The 21934-nt window shown below is 40.5% G+C and overlaps 1 protein-coding gene across 9 annotated transcripts in view; it reads left to right on the top strand.

Moving 5' to 3' along the window:
- CEP63 (centrosomal protein 63) overlaps positions 1 to 21934 on the top strand; it is a 28728-nt gene that overhangs the window by 5584 nt on the left and 1210 nt on the right. For 8 of the 9 annotated variants that reach the window (XM_083506435.1, XM_083506432.1, XM_083506430.1 and 5 more), the window contains 11 exons: positions 1354 to 1449; positions 4810 to 4935; positions 8153 to 8266; positions 10443 to 10676; positions 10933 to 11078; positions 12942 to 13061; positions 13937 to 14051; positions 14910 to 15107; positions 17793 to 17858; positions 20096 to 20301; positions 20561 to 20843. In XM_083506435.1, the coding sequence (XP_083362561.1) occupies positions 1354 to 1449; positions 4810 to 4935; positions 8153 to 8266; positions 10443 to 10676; positions 10933 to 11078; positions 12942 to 13061; positions 13937 to 14051; positions 14910 to 15107; positions 17793 to 17858; positions 20096 to 20301; positions 20561 to 20843 (1704 nt within the window). The remainder of the gene's footprint in view (positions 1 to 1353; positions 1450 to 4809; positions 4936 to 8152; positions 8267 to 10442; positions 10677 to 10932; positions 11079 to 12941; positions 13062 to 13936; positions 14052 to 14909; positions 15108 to 17792; positions 17859 to 20095; positions 20302 to 20560; positions 20844 to 21934) is intronic. The other variant, XM_083506436.1, reaches the window with a different exon arrangement.

Raw genomic sequence — 21934 nt, 5'->3', positions numbered from 1 at the left:
TAATGGCATCATCAGCCCAGGAAAGGCTATATCCATGGCCACTACCTATCTCACTTGTGGGCTGGGGCAGGCGTGGGGAGACCTCACAGCAAGATCTTTGAGCTTAATGCTGAGGCAGATTCATGTTGAAGAAGATAATCCTTCAGGCACTCTGGTCCCAAGATATCTTGGGCTTTAAAAACTTTATACTGTGCTCAGAAACAGACTGATAGCCAGTGTTTTTCCAGAACTAATGATTAGCCTCAGTCAATATCTTTTCCACAAACTTTTGTATGAAGTAACATTTCTTCAGCCTTCAACGACAATCTTAAGTACAACTCATTACACAAGTCTAAAAGAGGCTACCAGAGTGTGAATAACTATAGCCACGTTATATGCACATGAAGCCCCGTAGCAATTGTGGGGCAGAGCAATATTTTACTGCATCACTTTCTTGAATGAAACTACTGAAGAACAGTAACCCAAATTCCCATTTGGGACAACTGAACCTGAAGGATCCCATGCTTGAGGTATCTAAAGCTGCTGAATATTCCAGGAGAGTTGGAAGGTTTGCCTTGTCCTTCTCCCAGGATAGGAACCAAGCCTTCTCATTTTGTTTAACATAATATATTATATTCCAGATATCGGTTTAAATTTTACTTTCCACTTTAGAATGTGACACGGCATCTTGGGTTTATTCTGCAGTTGTTTCATTGTTACTGTGTATAGCTGGCACAGACAGTGTGCATTCTTTTTCCAGTTCCTTATTGTGGCAGGCTATTAATCTCACTTCTGAATAGGCTAATTATAGGCTTATTAAAATGTAATGAAGGCCTCCCTTTGGGAGCACAAACAATTTCTAGGAGCAGCACAAGCTTGTTCTGACACTATTTCCAAACCTCACACTGTGTCTACCTTGGCTCAAGAGAGAAAGTATAACCTGTGTTCCATTTTCCAATCAATGTTAATGTGGGCAGATGTGCTACCTCCTCAGTTTTGTAGATTGTTGCTGCTTTGGGAGGGAAATGGAGTTGCTTTGCAGGTGTTCTTGCTCCTCTCTCCACCTTGGGAATTTAGAACATGCCAGGGGCAAAAGAGACACTTGCTCTATCCCATTTCACTGATCAGCCAAATCAGTGGTCTTCTGTTTTCCTTGTTACACTTGGGTAGACTCAACCACTTATTTGTGGTGGAGAGATCATTGTAGCAAAGTTTGAGGAAAATAACGTGTAGTGAACCCTTCCTTAATTGTGCTGTACAGGATGATTTTCACAGTTTCTTCACTTTAGTGACTTTTTCCATTGTCCCATAAAAGTTGGAAAATAAAAGGAGAGGGTTTCTGCTGTTGGTCAAATGACATTTGGTGGCTTTCAGATTGAAAGGCTGTGTCAGCGACTAGAAGGGATGGAACAACTGAATCGTGATATGACTATGGAATATGAACAGCAGTTACGAAAAGTCCAGGAAGAGGTGAGCCTCCTCAAGTCCAGCTTTTATTTTATATTGTAGGTTACTGTATGATATTGCCATGTCTATAATCTTGTCATCTCATAAATATATATATAATATGATGCAGTTCACATGAAAGTGCAAAAACAAGAACCTGAATCATGCATATGTCAATTCTTCCTAAAACCTTTTAACATCCGCTTTTTAACTTGTGGAATTTGCAGTGATTGCTGTTTTGCTTATTTAATGGATGCAAACATTCAGCAGTTATGTTATTGCAATGGACATAAAAAGTGCAGTTTATTTTCTACATAATCACTGTGGGTTTTAACATGGATGTAAACATAAAAAGATTTTGCTTCACGAAATGTTTGCAGTCTTTCCCTCTATGGCGTACTTTTATTTCCAGGAATTTAGAGAAAGTTTAAATTAAAGTAAGTACTTGTTGGTTTTTAGTTCAACAAAGTCAAGCGGTATTAATAAGAGAACAGTTCACATACAGCTGAGTATGTCTAATCATTATTGGGAAAATGTTGATGGCGTACATCAGGAGTTGGGGAACCTGGAGCTCTCTAGCTGTTGCTGGAGTCCAAATCCCATCATCCTTGACCATTGGCAATGCTGATGGGAATTGGAATAACATCTGGAGGGTCACTGTTTCCCTATCCACAGCATATGTGTACCTTGATTTGTTCTTGTTTTACTCCATTGGGAGATCTCAAATAGCTTTACTTCTGCTCAACTATCTATAGAACACTCGTTAAGCCCAGCATTTTCAAATATCCAGTTCATTTATATCATGTAGACTTCTCTCTCTCTCTCTCTCTCTCTCTCTCTCTCTCTCTCTCTCTCACACACACACACACACACACACATATATATATATATATATATAATCTCATACCCTTCCATTCCTTTTCATAATCTGTGTTAGCCCTTTGGTTAGCTGACCCTTAAGAAAAACTACCTTATTAAATATCTTTAAGATCTGAGTTTAATAAGCTGTGTTAATTAACTCTAAAGCCTAGGCTCATTTTGGCATCTTTTCTTGCTAATAGATAAAAACATTTTGCCTCCCAAGCTCCACTTTTTTTGCTGGTGGTAGTACAGTGGGCGCTCGGGTTGCGAACGTGATCCGTGTGGGAGGCACGTTTGCAACCCGCAGCGCTGTATCTGCGCACATGCAGGTTGCGATTCGGCACTTCTGCGCATGTGCAACGTGTGATTTAGCGCATGTGTGAGCGCCGAAACTCAGAACTAACCCGTCCGGTACTTCCGGGTTTGGCACAGTGCGCAACTCAAAAACACGCAACCTGAAGCGTCTGTAACCCCCGAGGTATGACTGTATATCATTCTAATGGCTGTTGAGCTGCCTTTGCAAACTCAGTTGGTAGCTTCAATATGGTTGGGTGGGTTGGGAGCAGCTCAGCTCAGAGTATTAAGTTCAAATCTTGCTTTCCCTGTGCTAATGGTTCCTTTAAACCACAGTTGTGTGGGGTGGATTGTTTATATTACAGCAGCTTCTCTGTGTATTATTCTCATGGGGAATTTGTGTCTGTTTTCTTCCTGGGGCCTTGTCCTATATGTTTCCTTGCTGTGTTCAGTGAAGCTTACTTCAAGTAAGTGTGTATATGGTTGCAGCCGAAATCTGATTTTAAAAAAATATTCTGTAAGAAAATAAGGAACAAAGGGCTTGCTGTACTGCAGCTATTTCACTATAAGGAGTTGGGTGCTGTGACAGCTTTTCATGTTTGGCCTTCGCTTTTGTCCTCCTTTCTTCTTTCTTGTCAGCTGCTTGAAGTTAAATGCCATATGAGACCTGTAATGCATTAACCTTTTTCTCTGGAGAGTTGGTTCAAGTGCGGCCTACTGTAGGCCATAAATAAAATTAATTTTGTGCTGTTGCTTTAGCAATCTGAAGACATCTGTCTACATTTTTAGAAGTCTTTTCATTCCAACATGAGTAATGGTGCTTGTTTAGGAGATTCCCCCATGGGGATAGTAAGGATTCTGCCAAGCAAGATTGAGGTGCAGTGGCAGATATTTGCAAAGGTTGGAAGCTGGACTGGCAGCAGTATGGGGGCAGTCAGGAGGGCTGAAGAGTGTTAGCAATTCAGTAAGTATAGCAGAAGGCAGTCTATGTGTATACTAGCACTAGAGTGTGTAGTGTCACAATTTTTACTCTTAAGTGGTGCCCCCTTTTAAGAGTAGTGGTACTGCTATCTGGAATATCCACATTTGAATTATAAATTTACTGTAATTTTAAGCACTTGGTCCACGACTAAAAATACCCCTCTCAATACATGCAGCATTACTAAGAGACCAACTTGAGTGACTCTTAGTGCAGATCCAAGTCATCAAACCTGAGCATCCACATCTGCCGCCTGCCATGAACCACTGTTGGCATTATTGGCAGCACCAGCAGCAGATATGCTCTGTGCTTATAATAATAATCTATTATCTTGCTAATTATGCTGTTTTAAATGTGCACCTTGTATTTGACTTCCTTTAATAATGTTTTCTTTTAATGTTTAAGATAATGTTGTTAACCCTGCGGCGATAAATGTACATTCTGTAGTTTACCTCCTTCATAATGCTTTATTTTGAAATCTTTAAGAATATTTTAGCTTCCTGTTACTTATGTTGCTTTGAGTTTATACATTATAGTTGACTTTCTTCAGTAATGTTTTATTCTGGATTGTTTGATTTGGTGTTTTAATGTCAGTTGTAAACTGCTTTGAGATTTTTTTCTAAAAAATATAAATAGGTATGGAAATGATGATGATGATGATAATAATAATAATAATAATAATAATAATAATAACAATAATAATAATAATAATAATAGTAGTAGTAATAGTTTAATCTTTACTGCAAACTGTCTGTTCTCTTTACAGCATTTCCAGAGTTGTTCTAGACTGCCTTAAATCAAGATTCCTATTTTAAATGTATACTTTTTCTGAATAATTATGCATGCCATGGATGCTGTAACAGTTAAAACACTGATAGCTCATAGCTCTCTGCCAGTTCCCTCCCCGCTTCTTTACACTTGCTTCATCATATTTTCTGACCTATCATAACTTTAGTCTACTTTCTGTTCTCTCTTTCCCCCTTCTTTATTTTCTGCTTTGCGGTCTTTTATTATTTTGTGAGTTGTCGGTTTGGAGGGAGTTAGAATAGGGATTTAATGGGAATATTTACTTTTGTGGGTTGTATTATTCTTATCCTTCCTCCATTTGTTGTAATAATGAAGTGTCCAAATAAAAAATAGAAAATCCATAATAAAAATGTATCCTACAAAGTTGCAATATTGCTTCAGAAAACCTGTGTTCCTCTACAGCACCAATCACAATGCTGTGAATTGCCTTGCTTTTCATACAGCTAGCTAGGCTGAAGAGAAGCTATGAGAAACTGCTGAAGAAACAACTGAAAGAAGCAAGGAAATTACCCTCCAGGAGCCAAGAGGAGGACCAATCTGAAGTAAGCATCCTGACTAAGAAGTTAGAGGTAAGTGGATAAAATGCAGTCCTGGTCCGGGTTTCATAAATTCAGAACTATGGAACTCAATGGGGCTTACTTCTGAGTAGATATGAATTGGCCTTTAGTTTCTTTTCTCTAGTGCTTTCTGAGCAAATATGTTTTCAGCTGTTTTTTATATACATTTGCATGGTCTCTTTGGAATCTGATGTACAAGCACTGGCGAGCACAATATTCATCAGATTTCTGAGAATGTGTGGAAGAATAAGTGCTTTATTTTTGTTCAGTATGCTTTCCCCATTTGGGGTTAAAGAGCACAACTGTACATTATACAGAAGCAAGAAACCAGCCTGAACCATGACAGGTTTGATAAAAATCAGTGATTTCCTTTGAACATATTATTTTTAAACTGATAATTTAAACATTGAAATTGGATTTATTTTAAAGTAAAAATCTGATTTGAAACAAAGCTGAAGACCCTTGGACTCAAGGAATTTGTTCCATGATTCTTTGGATTCTAGCTTTAGACTTGAAGCAAGCTATTTGCTTAGTGTCTTTGTATATGTACAGGGAGCTTCAAAAGTATGTTGATTAATTTTTCAATTATTCTCTTGCCCCTATAGAAGTAAAAAAAAAAATGCATCTGGACTGCATAACTAAATGCATTTGATTATACACAGGTATATTTAATTGCAAATTAAATATTTAAGGTATTAAATTAGATACTTAATTATTTAAGGAAGTGGGTCCCAATTAGCTAAGTACTGCAGACCTGTTTTTCAAAAGCCAAGTCAGGGGCCCCCTACTTTTGAAAATTTCGATATCTCTATGGTAGTTTTTGTTATGTGAATGGTGCCATGGACCCCCTGGGTGGGTCTGTGAACCCCCAATTGCGAACCACTGATTTAAGGTATATTTAATTGTTTGAAAAGAAATATGGCATAATTGTTCAATCAGTTAGCAGTCACACTTTGGGTAGTGTATGTTGTACCCCCTGATTAGCTATGCAGACCAGGACAGTGTGGAGCATCTTGGCTGGTCTCAGGCACTCTAACCTCCCTTTCTTGATTTGGACCTGAAAGGCCACGGAAAACTGTGAGTGCATGGAGGGCAAGGTGTAAGGAAGCACAATTTGTAACATTGCACAGCATCATTGCTGATCACATGGCAATGCATGGGGCAATGTCTGCTGTTAAGGCGGCTTCAGATTTCTCAGTTTTGTGGATCTTGAGCCAATATGAGAGAGTCTTAATACTGATCTTAAGCCAGCAGGTTCTTTGATCAATGAATTTGTAATAAGTTGCAAAAATATTTAGAAACTTTTTTTATTTGCTAGCTTATTACTGTAATATTTAGCAGAGGTGTGTTTGTGTGAGTATATGAGAGAAACAGGCACCTTATGTTGCATTTTATCCTTTGTCTTGGAACTGAACTTTGCCTATTTCCAGTATGTACAGGAATGTATCAATATAGTTCTATTGTTGGGGTTCAAGAAATTTTGCAGGGGGTCTTTGTAATTTGCATTCATGACACATACTGGTACATAATGCTTGTGCATTCAATCTCTGTGTATCTACCTCCCTCCCTCCCTCCCTCTCTCTCTCTCTCTCTCTCTCTCTGTATGCACGTGCTTTTTTCAGATAGCCACATTCCAGAACTAAACCCATGCCACTGTGAGTTGAGCAGTGATGGAGTCAGAATGCTTCCTATGTCTCCCACTAGATACAGCCTTGAAAACATAAATGCTGCTTAGGGGGTTAATTATTTTAATTAAAAAATATTAAATTGGCACAGTTACAGATGTATACCATTGCCTTTATACATATGAAATCTCTGGTGTTCTGTATGAAAAGAGTGTGTGAGGATGAACCCTGAGGGCAATTAAGTAATCTCTGGTAATGGACAAGGAAAGTGCTTTTCCTGTTGTGCAGGAATGTGCAGGAATTAAATATACTTATGAAATGACAGAAAAATTGAGATTTCATCTGAGCTTGTACCATGGGATTTATTTCTTAATGCGAGAATTGCAATTTCTTGTGGAGTAAGTTTGTCCATCCCTACTAATTATGTCAAAAGCAGTATTTAATGCACTCATGCTACACAGCCTCATCCCACATAGTGCTTACACAAGAACAAATTTATCATTCAGGGGATGTGTAGCATTTTTTCAGATAAAATATATTTTACCTGGAACATTTGGAAAATGTTATATATTTGCAGTAGCATAATAACTCGGAGGACTGTGTGACACAGGATATGATAGAATCAGTATTTTTTTTTTAATGTTCATTACTTAGAAACCCCTTGAGAGATAATGATGTGTTCTGATAAACTTAGTTGAATGTGTAATGACAGATCATTCAAAGACCTGGGGATGCCTTCTTCCTACTGTTGGCTGGAAGCATTTTGTAGGGTCTTCCAAGACCACCTTAATTTTCCTGTCACGATAAATTCAGTATTGTTTTTCAGATGCTGTATCTTTTTCTGGACCTATCATTATTGTCACAGTATACTCCATGCTTACAACCTATATGGTCTCTGTAGCATGGTCTCTGTGGCAGACACTTTGAAAAACAAAACTCTAAAGAACTCTCAGATTTATAAAGGCATTTGTCCAACATCTATACAAGCAATAACTGGCATAAAAAAAAATGGACTGGAAACCAAAATAAAATATTGTTCTTATGAATGGTTGTATTAGATTACAGTAAGACCCCAACAAACACAGTGTGACATTCTGGGGATCGCACCTAAAGCCAAAATTGTATATACAGTGGTACCTCTGGTTACGAACTTAATTTGTTCTGGAGGTCCATTCTTAAGCTGAAACTGTTCTTATCCTGAGGCCCACTTTCGTTAATGGGGTGTCCCGCTGTGTGCGTGCCTCTGGCGTGCGATTTCAGTTCGCATCCTTGGGCAAAGTTCACAACCAGGAGCTGCTACTTCCAAATTAGCGGAGTTCGTAACCAGAGGTACCACTGCACTCAAAACACATTGGGTTCAGTGGTGGGTGGGATTTGCCAAAGTCCCCCCCCCCACCCGTTGCCCACCCCCTTTTTATTTGTTTGTTTATTGCCAAGCACATAAAGCTGAATGTGCGTAAGTTATATGCATGTACCTTGCAGGCTTACAGTACTTCATGAGGTTCTTGACTTGGATAAGGATAGGGGCAAGATAGAAAATACTGGATTTGGGATAGTGGGTATTTTTCAACCACATCAATAGCGATTACCAATTGTCTTTACAGGAGTTCCGCCAGAAATCTCTAGATTGGGAGAAACAGCGCTTGCACTACCAGCAGCACGTGGCATCACTGGAAGCACAGCGGAAGGCTTTTTCTGAGCAGTCTGATCTCATTCAGGTAGAGTTAACGGATGAGGAGTTTGCCTTGGAAAGGACTTACTGGCAGACTTCAGAGCCTTAGCACAATTTAGGTTACCAGTGAAATGACAATGAAACTCCTGATGGAATAACCTTGTCCTGTTCAATATGTAGACAAGGCCAGGAAATAATCTGAAAACTGTACAGTGGCTGGAAGGCAATTGCCTATCTTTGCTGTCAAGTGCCAGCTGGAGAAAGGCCATAAAATGATTCTGGTTGGGTAATTGCACAGTGTGAAAGAATTAAAATACGATGTTGTTCAAAACTGTATAGATGCCAGACAACATGCCACCAGGTGTATGCAACCTGTTTAAACAATGATTTTTAAAAATGGTGCATTTCCTATGTGGCAGGGTAACCAAGGTAGTGTTAATGCATAGCTGTGCTGTTTGTGTCTCTTGAAGCAAGCGTGCAGAGCCTCTGCTGTTTCTGAAAAATTAATCTGTTCATTGAGTTAGTGCCGCTGTGGCTTAGTTTAACTGACCAGGTACCAGCTGTGAATAAACTTGGTCTGACACAAAACACTGGAGTTGTTGATAAGAAGCTCTTGCTGGGAGCTTTGCACTTAATGGACTCCGCAGTTGCCACTGAGTGGAAGTTCTGCATGGCAGAAGTTGGCAGTGACAGGATTAAGGCTGACACTGATAGTGGCTTTGTGAAAGATGCTCACAGATGTGCTTGGACAAAGTGTAAGCCTTTTGAAGACAAATACCTTGCTGTAGCTGTGCCTGTGTTTTTGATGGCTTAGTCTATTGAAAGCAGATTTGTTTGGAGCCTTAGCTAGAAGGTCATATCAGTGACAGGGCAGCAAAAAAACCCCAGGTAGTAGGATTTTGATTCTCAAAGCAGTCAAAGGGCAGCATTCTGTGAAATAGTTGCAGATGCACACAAGGATCACCACCAGTGCAACAGGACTTCCCACTCTCTCTTGCCACTTGCGCCATTCCCACATCTGTTCTTGAGGGTTGAGGGAACTTCTAGAACAGATCTAGGGGATGCAGGCAGGAGGAGAGGGAAGAACATTCCATTGGCATAGGGGAAATCCTTGCACTGACAGAACCCTAGTCTATATTTAATGTAACCCAAATAATTCTTAACTGCAGGTATGCAGTCGTCCTGTTGACATTGATTTGGGAATAAGTTGTATTAAAATCCATGTGACATACACCTGAGGGTGAATAGGATTGCCTCCTTGGATGCTGATGATGTGGGTTTTCAAGGGGAAAAAATATTCATTTATTCATAGGCCACCTTTATCTTCCAAGGAGCTCAATAACATGTTAATTGTACATGTTATGTGAATATCAGAAAAGTTTTTCTGAAAGCCAAGCATAGTTGAGAACTGAAATACTTGATGAGAGGAAATAATTAAAGTTCACTTAGAGTGGTTTATTACATTCATAGAGATTCAGAGCTTTACTTGGAAATTATTTTGATAAGAATACTTGTAAATATTTTAAGAAGTGAAACTCAATTACATACACTTCCCTTACATTATTTAGATTTTAAAGTGGAAAAATGAAGGCACTGAAAAGCATTTTGTTAGTTTTAACATGCTTGAAAAGCTGTGTGCATAAATATTTTTAAGGGATTGTTGACTAAAATATGATTACAACTTCCATCTTATATTTCACTAGCTTTATATCCATTCCAGTTGACCAGTTTGATTTGTATTGTGAAACAATGCATTTCTAAAAGCACAAAAATACAATACTGGAAACTTTCACACCCTACATAAGTTGGTTGGATACCTTCAGTTTAAAAACAGTGCATGCCTAGGTTGCTTTAAAACTCTCAGTTTGAAAGCTTTCCTATTCAGTAGGGAAGCCATCCTGCACAAAAGGTTTTGTGTATGTATATCCCTTAACTTATATGTATGTCTTACGGGACACATTATGTCTGCAGATTCCAAACATATATGTTCGTCTTTATTCCCTTTATCAGTTATAGTGACCATCTAATAAGTGAAAAAGTACTATATTTCTTGGGAAACTTTTGTTGCAGTTGGAGAAGTTGGACATGTAAACCTCTTGTGGCTCTTTTCTTCCAGAAGTAGTGTCGTGATCACTGCTACAAGTGGACAAAAATAGAACCTAACCCATTTCATTTATGCCAGGAATGGGGAGCGTAACAGAACAGTGCTCTCTGTGTTACAGGCTCAACTGTCCAGCCGGAAGCAAATGTTTGAGTCTGTGGAGCTGGCGAGCCAATCTGAAATCCATCACTTAACTAGCAAGTTGGAAAGGGCCAATGACACTATCTGTGCCAATGAACTGGAAGTGGAAAGGCTGAATATGAAAGTGGATGATTTAACTTCTAGCAATCAGAAAATTTTGGAGGAACATCAAAGAGTACTAGATGAGCTGAAAGTTTCCCGGAACTCACTGGAGGTCTGTGAGTGAATTGCTTGGAAGCAGGTTAATATGCAGCTTGTAATGGTAGTGGGCTGGCAAGTCACTAATTAAATAGGCTTCCTCCCAGCTTTATCCTGAGCCTAATTGAGAAGCAATGTCTGACAGGGAAGGGATTGTTCCAAGTTGTCCTCCTCTTTGGGTATATGCACAAGCACAATAGCGTGCTTATTCTAAAATCTTAATCCCATTTGTTGTATCTTTTCATCACTAATTTCCATCTTCTCCTCTGAAGGTTCTACATGAAGAAAAGATGGAACTTAGAGCCACTCTGCTCTCTCAGGAGGACTTCATTAACAACTTACAGATGCATAAAGAACAATTACAGAAGGAAGTGTCCAAACTAACTGAAACCTTGCAAAACAAAGAAGCTTTTGTCAGGTATGGTTCTTGGCATCAAAACATACCGAAATTATGCCCTTTGCCTGAAACCTAGATATTCCTAGATGTCTAGGAAAAGACTGTAGCACATGTGTTTTTCCAACCCAACTGAAGATAGATAGTGATTAGTATTCAGCATTTGCTAAAAACGTTATTTTAAAAAAGGAAAAAGAGGCAGGATTATATCAGTCTACAACATGGTTTAAGGTGGATTTTCTAAATGTTTCTTGGAGAGAGAAAGAGAAAATAGATTTAATATTTTTAACTGACTGTCAATTAACTGTTGCCAGTTTGAGAGGCTTTCAGTGAGGCATCAAAACATCCAGTGGAAGTTACCATAATCTACCTCTCCCTTTTGAGAACTGCTTCAGTAGGTTAACAAATACACTTGCTAAATTTAATTGTTTGTTCTTGTAATAGTAGAATAATGCCTCTGGTTATTTATTCTCTACACCACCAATCCTACTTCTCTGAAATAAAAATTGCCACTGTAGTAAATTCATGCATTTTGAATTACATTTTGTGAGGGTACACATGGACTGCTTTTAGGATTTTGTACTACCGTCCAGTGAAATACGTGAAATTTCAGCCAGACCAAATGCATTTATTGAATGTCTTATTATTTGTTCCTTTTATTTCAAGGATCCACAAATTTTGACTGGCCTTGATAAGCAAGGACACTTGTGTTTGACATAAACCCCATCTCACGTGGGGGATGGGGTCTTGTCTCTTGGCAACATACTGAACTTGAGGTAATTGGAGAACATTCAAAGCCTAGCACAAATGTGAGAATTAGCCTTCTCCCCTTCTCAGATGGTATGGAAGGAGGCAAAGGCTTATCCCTGTTGCGTATCCTACTCACTAGGATGGAGTCAGTCACCAGATAATTGTCAGATCATCTCTGCTTTATTGTATTACTTTAAAGTGTTTCAATTTCCCCCCAAAAAACCCTCTTGTTGGATGTTGGCTTTCATAAGTTGAGCACTTTTCTTGGGCAGAAATTGTAAGGTGGATGATAATACTAGAATTGAGTCATACTTCCCATCCTCTTTCCTTACCGATTAACACCTGGAACAACATTTTAAACTGTAAGATCCTTGTGACTGATAGTTACGACCTACTGAGAGTCCCTGAATTACTGCTCCAAGCTTTAAAAAGGCAGTAGTAACTAACTGACCTGCTTTTCTTGTAACACTAAGCCAAACCATTGCTGAAAACAAATGTGTGGTCTCCCGGAAAAGAGTGTGCCTGCTTCATTTGTTCTTGAGTCCTCATGCAAGGTGAACCATGATTTGGGTTAGTGTATTGTCCAACCCAGGTTCTTGGTTTGCCTCCTTCAGACAAACCACAAGCTTTAACCAAGGTTTGTTCTTGAATTACAGCTTGTGGTTTGTTTTGAGGAGACAAACCATGAACCTTGATTCGGATGACACACTAAGCCAAACCATGGCCTATATCACAGCAGTAGCAGTACCAGTACCAGTGGGGAAGCAAAGTTGCCACAATCTCCCTTCTAGTATGGTTTGGCTTAGCATTACATGTGAACTGGGCCATAGCTCTGCCTGGCCAGAGCTTAAGGTGAGTAACACGCAAGGGCTGCGCTGTTCCCTTTTTCATTTGCAACACTGGTGGTGAACATGATTATTTCTTCCACGATTATTTCATTGACGGTTAAGTGCTGTTAATGTAGAGTTGAGGTACTACTTTCTATTTTAATCATATATTTAGCACTTCAGAAACAAGCATCGCAATATTCAACTGTGTTGTGGGTTTGTTTGCACATCTAATAGAACTGGTGTGTCTGATTTAATTTGGATGTCAGAAGGCTACGGTCTTTAGGAACTCACATGTCTTCCTGTACAGGTCGCTGGAAGAGTGCCTGCAGAGCAGTGAAGGAGCCAATGGAATCTATCGTAGCAGGACAGAGTTGGACAACATACACTTGCACCTAGATCATCCTGAAATTATTCATCTTGAGGGCAGGTAGATGATCATTGCAGAAATTTATCCACCTTTACAAAAGAGTTTGAATTTAGAAGATAAGTTCTGAATCTTTACTGTAGCAGAGGGCTCTAATGGTGGCTTAGAAATGTCTAAACTTTTTAGTAATTTATTTAGCATTATATGAATAGGACATCCTTACTTGGAGATGCCTGACTGTAATTTAAGACATTTTTATCTCATACAAAGGTCTAAGAATCATATATGCTTGCTTTGTTGTTGTTTAGTCGTTTAGTTGTGTCCGACTTTTATGCTTGCTAGGTGACTAAAATTACAACTTCTCATCAACTGTTGAATTGTTGAGTGAGCAACAAGCTACCAAGGAAAAGTTTCTGTAACTTGGATGTTGCTCAGTGGGATTTCTGCATCAGATTTTTTTGCGGGGGCTCAGATACAGTGGTGCCTCGCAAGACGAAATTAATCCGTTCTGCGAGTCTCTTTGTCTAGCGTTTTTTTCGTCTTGTGAAGCAACCCTATTAGTGGCTTAGCGGATTAGCGCTATTAGCGGTTTAGCGGCTATTGAAGGTTTAGCGGCTATTAAAGGATTAGCGGATTAGCGGCTAAAAGGCTATTAGCGGCTTAGCGGCTTAGAAAAAGGGGGGGAGCGGAAAAAAATCGGAACACTTGCAAGACGTTTTCGTCTTGCAAAGCAAGCCCATAGGGAAAATCGTCTTGCGAAGCAGCTCAAAAACGGAAAACCCTTTCGTCTAGCGGGTTTTCCGTCTTGCGAGGCATTCGTCTTGCGGGGCACCACTGTAATTGCAAAATGGCTGCCACTCTCCTCTCCATAGCGATTTGCTACAATAGTTTACAAAGTCTTTTGTGTTTTGTTGTGCTTGTACCATTTTGGAATATAGCCTGGGTTCTGCAAATGCAAACCATGCCCCGCCGAGTGAATTGCTAACTGAGAAATGCCAGGAGCTGCAGCTGACAGAAGAGCACCTCTGCCAGGCCAAGGCTGAGATAAAAAAGGTGAGGGTCTTTTGTGCAAATAAAAGATGTGCAGTGATATATCATTTTAAAATAGGTTTGGGCACTGTAGGAATCAATGTTGTTACTGAAAGCCCCATTACACCTAGTAAGCACCCTTGTTTTTAATGGTTGCTTCTGAGTTTTGTCTATGTATTAGATGTCATCTATGTATTAAGTTAAGAATTTACTCTGATGTGGCTTGATGTTCATTTTAGGGATTTTTTAGTCCATAGAGTGTAACAAACTATGCAACAATCAGCTTCTTCAGTTTCTGTGTCTTAAGTCCTTCCCTCAATTTTGTTTAATAGCTCAGCCTGGTCCAATGGCTAGGTCAGTGAGTATTTCATATAGAATGGAAAGCAATTTTTTTTAGTGTTCAGTTGTGTTCAGCATTAGTTTTTGAAATGGTGCTTACAATTTGACTATTGGCACCTATCACCTTTTTTGATGACAAAAAGTGGGTCCTTTACTCTTCTGGCCTCTGCATTTTGGTAATATTTTTAAAAATATTTGTCTTCTTTGCACTTTTGTGTGCAGTAGAAGCTCAGGAACAGTCAGGGGGCATTGTTATGGTGTGAATAATTCAGTTGGCCAGTCCACTTGTGGGTAATTTGCTAGTTTATCATTAATCCCTCGATTCAATGAAATACAACTGCCCTAAGAATGCAGAAGATCAATGTATACAGGCAGAACTATTACACTGTGCATTAGTACTGAATGAATTAGGAAACAGTGCTGCTCACTAGGATTAAGTAGTGAGCAACTGGAGGATGTTGTGCTTCCAGAGAGCTTTGTATGCTGAGATTTCTGATAATCAGTGAAATGTTAACTGCAAATTTCATATATGTTTCTGTCTAGCTGAAGGAGCAGCGATTGCACAAAGAACATAGTCACAACAGCGAGTTAGAAGGAATGAAGCAGGAGGTTGCTCAGCTAACACGGGAGCTTCACCAGCGCGACATCACAATTGCCTCATCAAATAGTTGTACTTTAAACTTGGAGCAGCAACTAAAAATGGAGATTGAAAAAGCAGAACGGAAGGCAGTGGAGCACAGGGTAAATAGGCCGTTATCCCTCAAAATGTTTTGATGTATAGCAATTAGAGCAGGGGGTTGCAAACCTTTATGGAGCAGTAGGCACATCTTGCATTTTGAAAGAGTGCTGTGGGCACCAGTCACAACATGCCATGGGAGGGGTGGCATAACAAAAAATTTGTGCAGTCATGGTGAAGCTTTTTCTATAATTGTCTTTCCATACTGGAAAAGGCTAAGCCTTTTCCGCACAGCTGTTAAAGGCACAAATATTCTGGTTTTCCCCAATGCCAACCCCAACCCCAACCCATAGCCTAAAGTGTCCCATTAAACACATGTATACCATTGTACTATAAGTTGACTATGCAGTGAATTCTTAATGAGTCCCTGGTTTTTAGCTTCTCTGCAGGTAGGAGGCATGTCTAAGCCTCTTTCATAAAGTTTTCACATTTGCATTTGGCAGAGGAGTAGAGATTATTTAATATTAGAAAATAATAATAATTTCTAGGGCATACCTAATCCCAGATGAACCCACTGCAGGAAAGATGTAGCTTGGTGTGGCGTTCATACAGAGCCCCCCATTGTTTCACAGACTTACTGACCTATACAAAACTACTTTATTCTTCCGCTGCCACCAATTTTGTGGAAAAAACCCAGGGTTCCCCGGTGAAGTATTGAGTCTCAGTCAGGTAAACAATGAAGATTAAAGTTTATTTCAAACACAAACAAGTTTTAAAATATATTTGAAAAGCTGTCAGTCTATTCCCTCTCAATCATGTCCCTGTCTGTAACTCACTCTGACTCTTCTATCTCCCCGCCCAAAAGAACCAACCGAACTAACTGTCAAAACCTCTGGGCTGAGCCTCAAAATCAGGTAGGCTCCGCCAGGCTTTCTTATTGGTAAACCTATTAACCCTTTCTCTCCCCCAATACAAACGTATCCCCAAAGAATGGGCAAACGCCACACTTGGTTACTAGGGAAAAAGAAAAGGCAAACTATGGAAAGTCTGAGGTCTCAAAAATAACACAGAAGCACAGAGGCCACTAAAGGAGAGGAGAAAACAGCTGCTCTTTGGGACCCCAGGGATATCTGTTGCCTGGTGTCCAAACAACTCATTTATGAACTACAGCTCTCATGTATTCATTGGCAAAAACCACTACCAGCTGGGAGTAGCCAGGCTGGCTAATTTCACAGAAATTGCATAGAAAGCTGCCTGTACATTTTGATTTATAGCTTTCTAGGATGGCTAGAAACTTAATTTTTAAAAAATGAAATATCAGAGTCTTGGGGCCCTGCCTGTGGGTTACTGATGAAGAAGGCTTTTGCAGGAATGATGGCACTCATGGGTGCCTGGTTGGTGAGCCCTGCATTAGAGGAAACCATCTGTTGTGGGATGACACTTCTTTGGTTGCACGTATGTTCCAGACCTTTAGCTGTATTGGCACCACATTTTCAGAGTTAGCTATGAGGGCTAGAAACTTGCTAAGATTAAGGTTACAATTCTCAGATTGGCACAAGTTTATGGGCTATATGGTTCCTCCATGTGAAATATACCGTAATTTTCGCTCTATAACACGCATATTTTTTCTCCTAAAAAGTAAGGGGAAATGTCTGTGCGTGTTATTGAGCGAATGTGTGGTCCCTGGAGCTGACTCGCTGGAGCACAGGGGCAAAAATAGGCAAAAATCAGGCAAAAATAAGATCGGGCGGGCGGGCAGAGGGAAGGCGGAAGCTGCTACTTTACTGCATTCTGCCTCAGGGTCTTACTGCCCACCCGCTTCTGTTGCTGCGTTTGCTCAAACTCAACAAAGAGCAGGGAATCCCCTGCCCTCCTGGCAAGCAGAGGGTTAAGGAAAGGATCGTGTCCTTCCTTCTAATTCTTTCCTAGTCACACTGCGCGCAGGCTCCAGCCCACCACCTCCTCCTCTCCATGCTCTAGGGACTCGCAGGCAGCCGAAAAACATGCAGGTGGGAGAGAGAGAGAGAGAGAGAGGGCTGGCTTGGGTGGGTGGGGGGAACTTTTACCTTCCTTTCCTCCCCCCCCCCGTTAAACCCCTCCCCTGCATTCTTAGCCAGCTGCTTCTCCGCACACCCCTCTTGTGCTCCTTGTCCCTTCTGCGTTTTTCCTTCCCTCCCCATTTAAAACGTGGTAAGAAAGCACGGATCCACATGGATCCTCAGGATTTTTGCATTGGGTCACCCCAAATTCACCATCAGATCACATTACATTTCCATGGCTACAGTCTGTACCCAAAAAATCACGCACCCACTGTTGCCTGGGGCCACAATGGTGCAAAAACGTGGTTACAAAGCATGGATCCTCAGGATTTTTGCATTGGGTCACCCCAAATTCACCATCAGATCACATAGCATGTCCATGGCTACATCTTGCACCAAAAAAATCACGCACCCACTGTTGCCTAGGGTCGCAGTGGTGCAAAAACATGGTTACAAAGCATGGATCCACATGGATCCTCAGGATTTTTGCATTGGGCTACTCCAAACTCACTGTCAGATCACATGTCTGTGGCCACAGCATGAACCACAAAAATCATACATCCACTGTTTCATTTAGAATATTTTTTTTCTTGTTTTCCTCCTCTAAAAACTACGTGCGTGTAATGGTCTGGTGCGTGTTATAGAGCGAAAAATACGGTACTAACGGGAAAAAATGGTAACTTCTCCCCACCCCCCACCCTGTCACTTCAGGCTGTTTTGTCGCAGTTGGAATCTCTTAAGCAAGACAATCACCAGCTCTCAGAAATTCTTCAGAAGGTAAGTGTCTGGTGTGATGGGATGTGCTATTTGAAGTGTTGTGCACTTGTATTCTCTCTATAAAACACTTGGCTTTTGTGTGTGTTGCGCAGGCAAGTGCATCTTTCATATATTTATACAAAGCTTTGAAAGGTGATTTGATATGTTTATACTGAAGCTTGCAGGTTAAGTCACAGTAGGGTTTAAGTGAAATTGGTGAGTCTTACTTCTGACTAAACATCCTAATCGTTAGTATAGAAAGATGGACAGATTGAACTATGTATATTTTATTTTCTGGGCCCACTAGGTGTCAGTGCAATGTTAGTGAAGGAGAGTATAAAATGAAACATTGCAATAAAAGTTGGCATTCAAAGCCTGCTCACACAATGTTTTGATTGAACCCCTACACATAGTTATAGTAATTTGAAGCCCATCCACATTGTCACAGAAAAATTGTGCTGTCTCTTCTCAGTAATAAGAACACTGTTGCAGATGATTTCCCCCGATGAATGTTGCTGAACTGGTGGAACTTGTTTTCTGCACATGGCTGCAGCAGACAGAATTGTCTCATATTGGTAATTAAAGTGGGCATATCAGAGGGTGGTGTCTTCTTGTGCCCCTCCCCACCCCTCCCCATAATTTAAGCTCTCTGGAGAAAACAAGCATTTGAGAACAAAACATTGAAAATTGAATACTAGTGAAGATTTGTCTAGGGCATTTAATTTTAGTAGGTATTAAGAAAATACAATTTGGTTTGTGTTTATAATCAAGTGAGATAATTTGGCTGTTCAGACATTGCACACACACACACACACACACACACACACACACACACAGTCTCTTCTGTACCTTGTGAGACAACGTGTGGGCCTCGGGTTTCCTTCCATCTGTTTCCCCACTTCTGTCATTATGGGGAGAAGTGAACCAAATTGATCCTGTGTTAGTTTGAACATGGGATCTCCCTATACTTTGGAAAATCTCCTTGTCCAGGTGTTCATTTTTACAACAGATAGGGTGAGCAGGGCAGCAGCTCATGAGTCCAATAGCCCTCTGCATAGAGGGGTGGGAGTCATGTCCCTACAGCCTCCATGGTGTACGGGGGGTGGGGTGGATTCTGAGTTTGATTTTGTTCTTCAGTTTACAAGTATACAGTGGTACCTCGGGTTACATATGCTTCAGGTTACACACTCCGCTAACCCAGAAATAGTGCTTCGGGTTAAGAACTTTGCTTCAGGATGAGAACAGAAATCGGGCTCCAGCGGTGCAGCAGCAAGAGGCCACATTAGCTAAAGTGGAGCTTCAGGTTAAGAACAGTTTCAGGTTAAGAACGGACCTCTGGAACGAATTAAGTACTTAACCCGAGGTACCACTGTATTCATATTTTGAAATGAAATTAATCTAGATCACATGTTACAAAATGCATTTCAACATTTTGATGTGACAAGAAACAAATGGTAGGGAGCAGGTTTGATAATGTTCTACGTCTCCACTTGAAAATACAGAAGGAAATTTCACTTGAAAATCTTGAATGACATCTCAGCATTTGCAGATATGTTGCAGCTCTTGCAAGCTGATTAGAATAGGGAAGTGAAGGAATAGGGAAGTGAAGGAGATGGGGTAGTAAATAATCTTACTAAGGGAATAATCTTACTAAGGGAAATTACTGAGCTAAAAACTTGATATTTCAAAAATGTATATGTTTGCTCAGTGTTGCTCAGCTGACGTCAGTTATGCTCTGATCTGTGTGTGCATGTGTGGTTGGATTTCTTGGTAATAGGATCTTGGACTCGTGACTCTAGAGGGGTCTGTCCCAGCTGGTTATTTAAGCTTTTCTCTGCAGTTGGCAAATACACTAATCACACAGCGGTTTCAAATGAGTGGAGTGTCAGGAGATTTTTTGTATACCCAGGTACAAGCAAGCAGTCCCATTGGCTTTGGTGTTAGTGGTGAGCTGTGCAGCTGGAACACATTTAATGTGACTGACATTTAAGTGATCACAAATTGGTCTTGAAGTTCACACCCAATTGAGATGAATGAGGGAAGCTTGTACCTATGTAGGTTTGATTAGTTTGGTCTTTCTAGATGTAGACTCATTCAGACAGCTGGTGATTGATTTACACTCTGAAGGGATTTTTTCCTAGTAGAAGACTTGGAAAATTTACTTCTTAAATTTGCAATACAAAATCAAACTTTCTAGGGAAAGCTGGGCTGGTGAACAAACACAGCAGCGCTGACTAAAGCACTTCTGTCACCTTAAGGGAAAAAGTGCCCCCCTGGCAGAATTCCAGGAAAGTTATACCAAAGCCCTAAATAAGGTGGAGTCTGAAAACCAGCGATTATTGAAAGAACTAGCAGAAACTAAAGCCAGCCTGGAAGCCTCATCCCGCAAGTCTCAGGGCAGATATGAGAATATCATGCAGCAGATGCAGCAGCAGATGACTGAGATAAAGAATGTGGAAAGCAGGTAAGATCTATGTGTTCAACAAGTTTTTCGCTTGTTCTGATGAATTGTTTACAATGGCTGAAATCCTAGTATAGCTTAACGACTATGGAGTTCTGCAGAAAGTCATTCTGCTGTTACACCTTGAAGTCTCTGTGCACTGCATGTGTTTCCCCCCTGGAACTGAAAACAGTTTGTTCCTAAACGTTCTTGCATAATATTTGCAGCTAAGAAGAGCTGGTCTGTATTGAGTGAATTATTATTTTTAATAATCCATGTTCAGGAGACTGCAAGAGCTGCAGTGTAAGCATGAAGAAGAAATGAGAGTACTTCAGGATAAATTTGACAAGACTGTTCAGCACTATGAAGAAGAAATTCAAAAGGTGCAGCATTTGTCAACCAGAAGAGTTTTTAGTACAGCTGATGGACTGTCACCCCAGATCAGCAGGAGCAACTCTGTTGAATCCTTGTCCTGTGGTCCCCTTCTGAGATCAGATTCCTTGCCACATGGAAACAGTGAATTTACTTATATGTTCGGCAAGAATGAGAAAGAACTCCTGTCTTTGGTAAGCATGAAACGAAGTGTCACACCAAGTTATATGCAGAATCCGCGAGGGTTGAGTGTGGTGCCTAATGTAAAACCACTACCACAAATGTTTGATGTGTGTGTTAGACTAGACAAATCTTATTTGAAAAAGTCTTCCAAATGCCATGAAACCTCTGTTCAAATGAAGACTGCGAGGATTCTGTAGTAGGACAGCAGGTGGCAGCAGCTTGTTGACAAGAGGCACAGAAAGGGGTGTCCCAAGTACAACTGAATTGTTCCTTGTCTCCATGCAGACCAAAGCGGATTCCACTGCCCCTCTTCAGTTGACTTGCTGCTTATCAAAGCCTGGGCTTAAGATTGGATGAAAACATGGGCGAACAGGGAGGGCTTGCTCATAGGTCCTGCTTCTCCATCATTTCTTCCCAATTCCCTGTGCTTTCTTTGCTAGTGGTTTGCATGCACACACATGGCATGGTGAGATTGGCCAACACTGCGCTAGCAGTGAGTTCGTTGCTGGCATGCTGCAATTCCTTCTATGGATAAGCAGCTCTTTATCATGCCTACCTCTCTCCTAGGAAGGCTGTAAACAACATTCACACCAATACATTCAAAGTACTGCAAATCCACAGGCACAGCTTCCCCTAAAGAATTCTGGGAGCTATGGTTCCTTTACAGGTTTTCAGAGTGGTTTAACAGTCAACCCCCTTTCACAGGGAACTCTGGAAATTGTATGTCTGTGAAGGGACTAGAGGTTTCCTAACAAATCTCACTACCCTTAACAAACTACACCTCCCAGAATTATGGGGGATGTCATGTCTGTTTATAATGTTTTGAATGTGTGGTGTGATTGTGGCCTTAGACATTATAATGGTAGCTCTTGCAATGGAGAACCATGTGGAAATGGACACACTGAAGTGGGTGGAATAGGATTTGGTGCCTGCAATGTCTAGTATTAAGAAAACTGAAACACTGATATTAAGTTGTTCCTATAATATGAGCTATTGATACACTCATGTGCAATGTAGGTCTTTAGTATAGTAGCTCCAGAAAAGGCAGCATATGTCCTCTTACACTTACACAGTTTCTATTGGTTGTGCATTTAAGGTTTAA

The sequence above is a fragment of the Podarcis liolepis genome (assembly GCF_965112155.1).
Source record: "Podarcis liolepis genome assembly, chromosome: 5".
Lineage (NCBI taxonomy): Eukaryota > Metazoa > Chordata > Lepidosauria > Squamata > Lacertidae > Podarcis > Podarcis liolepis.
Note: the sequence above shows the minus strand (reverse complement) of the source record. Positions and strands in the feature narration are given on the sequence as shown.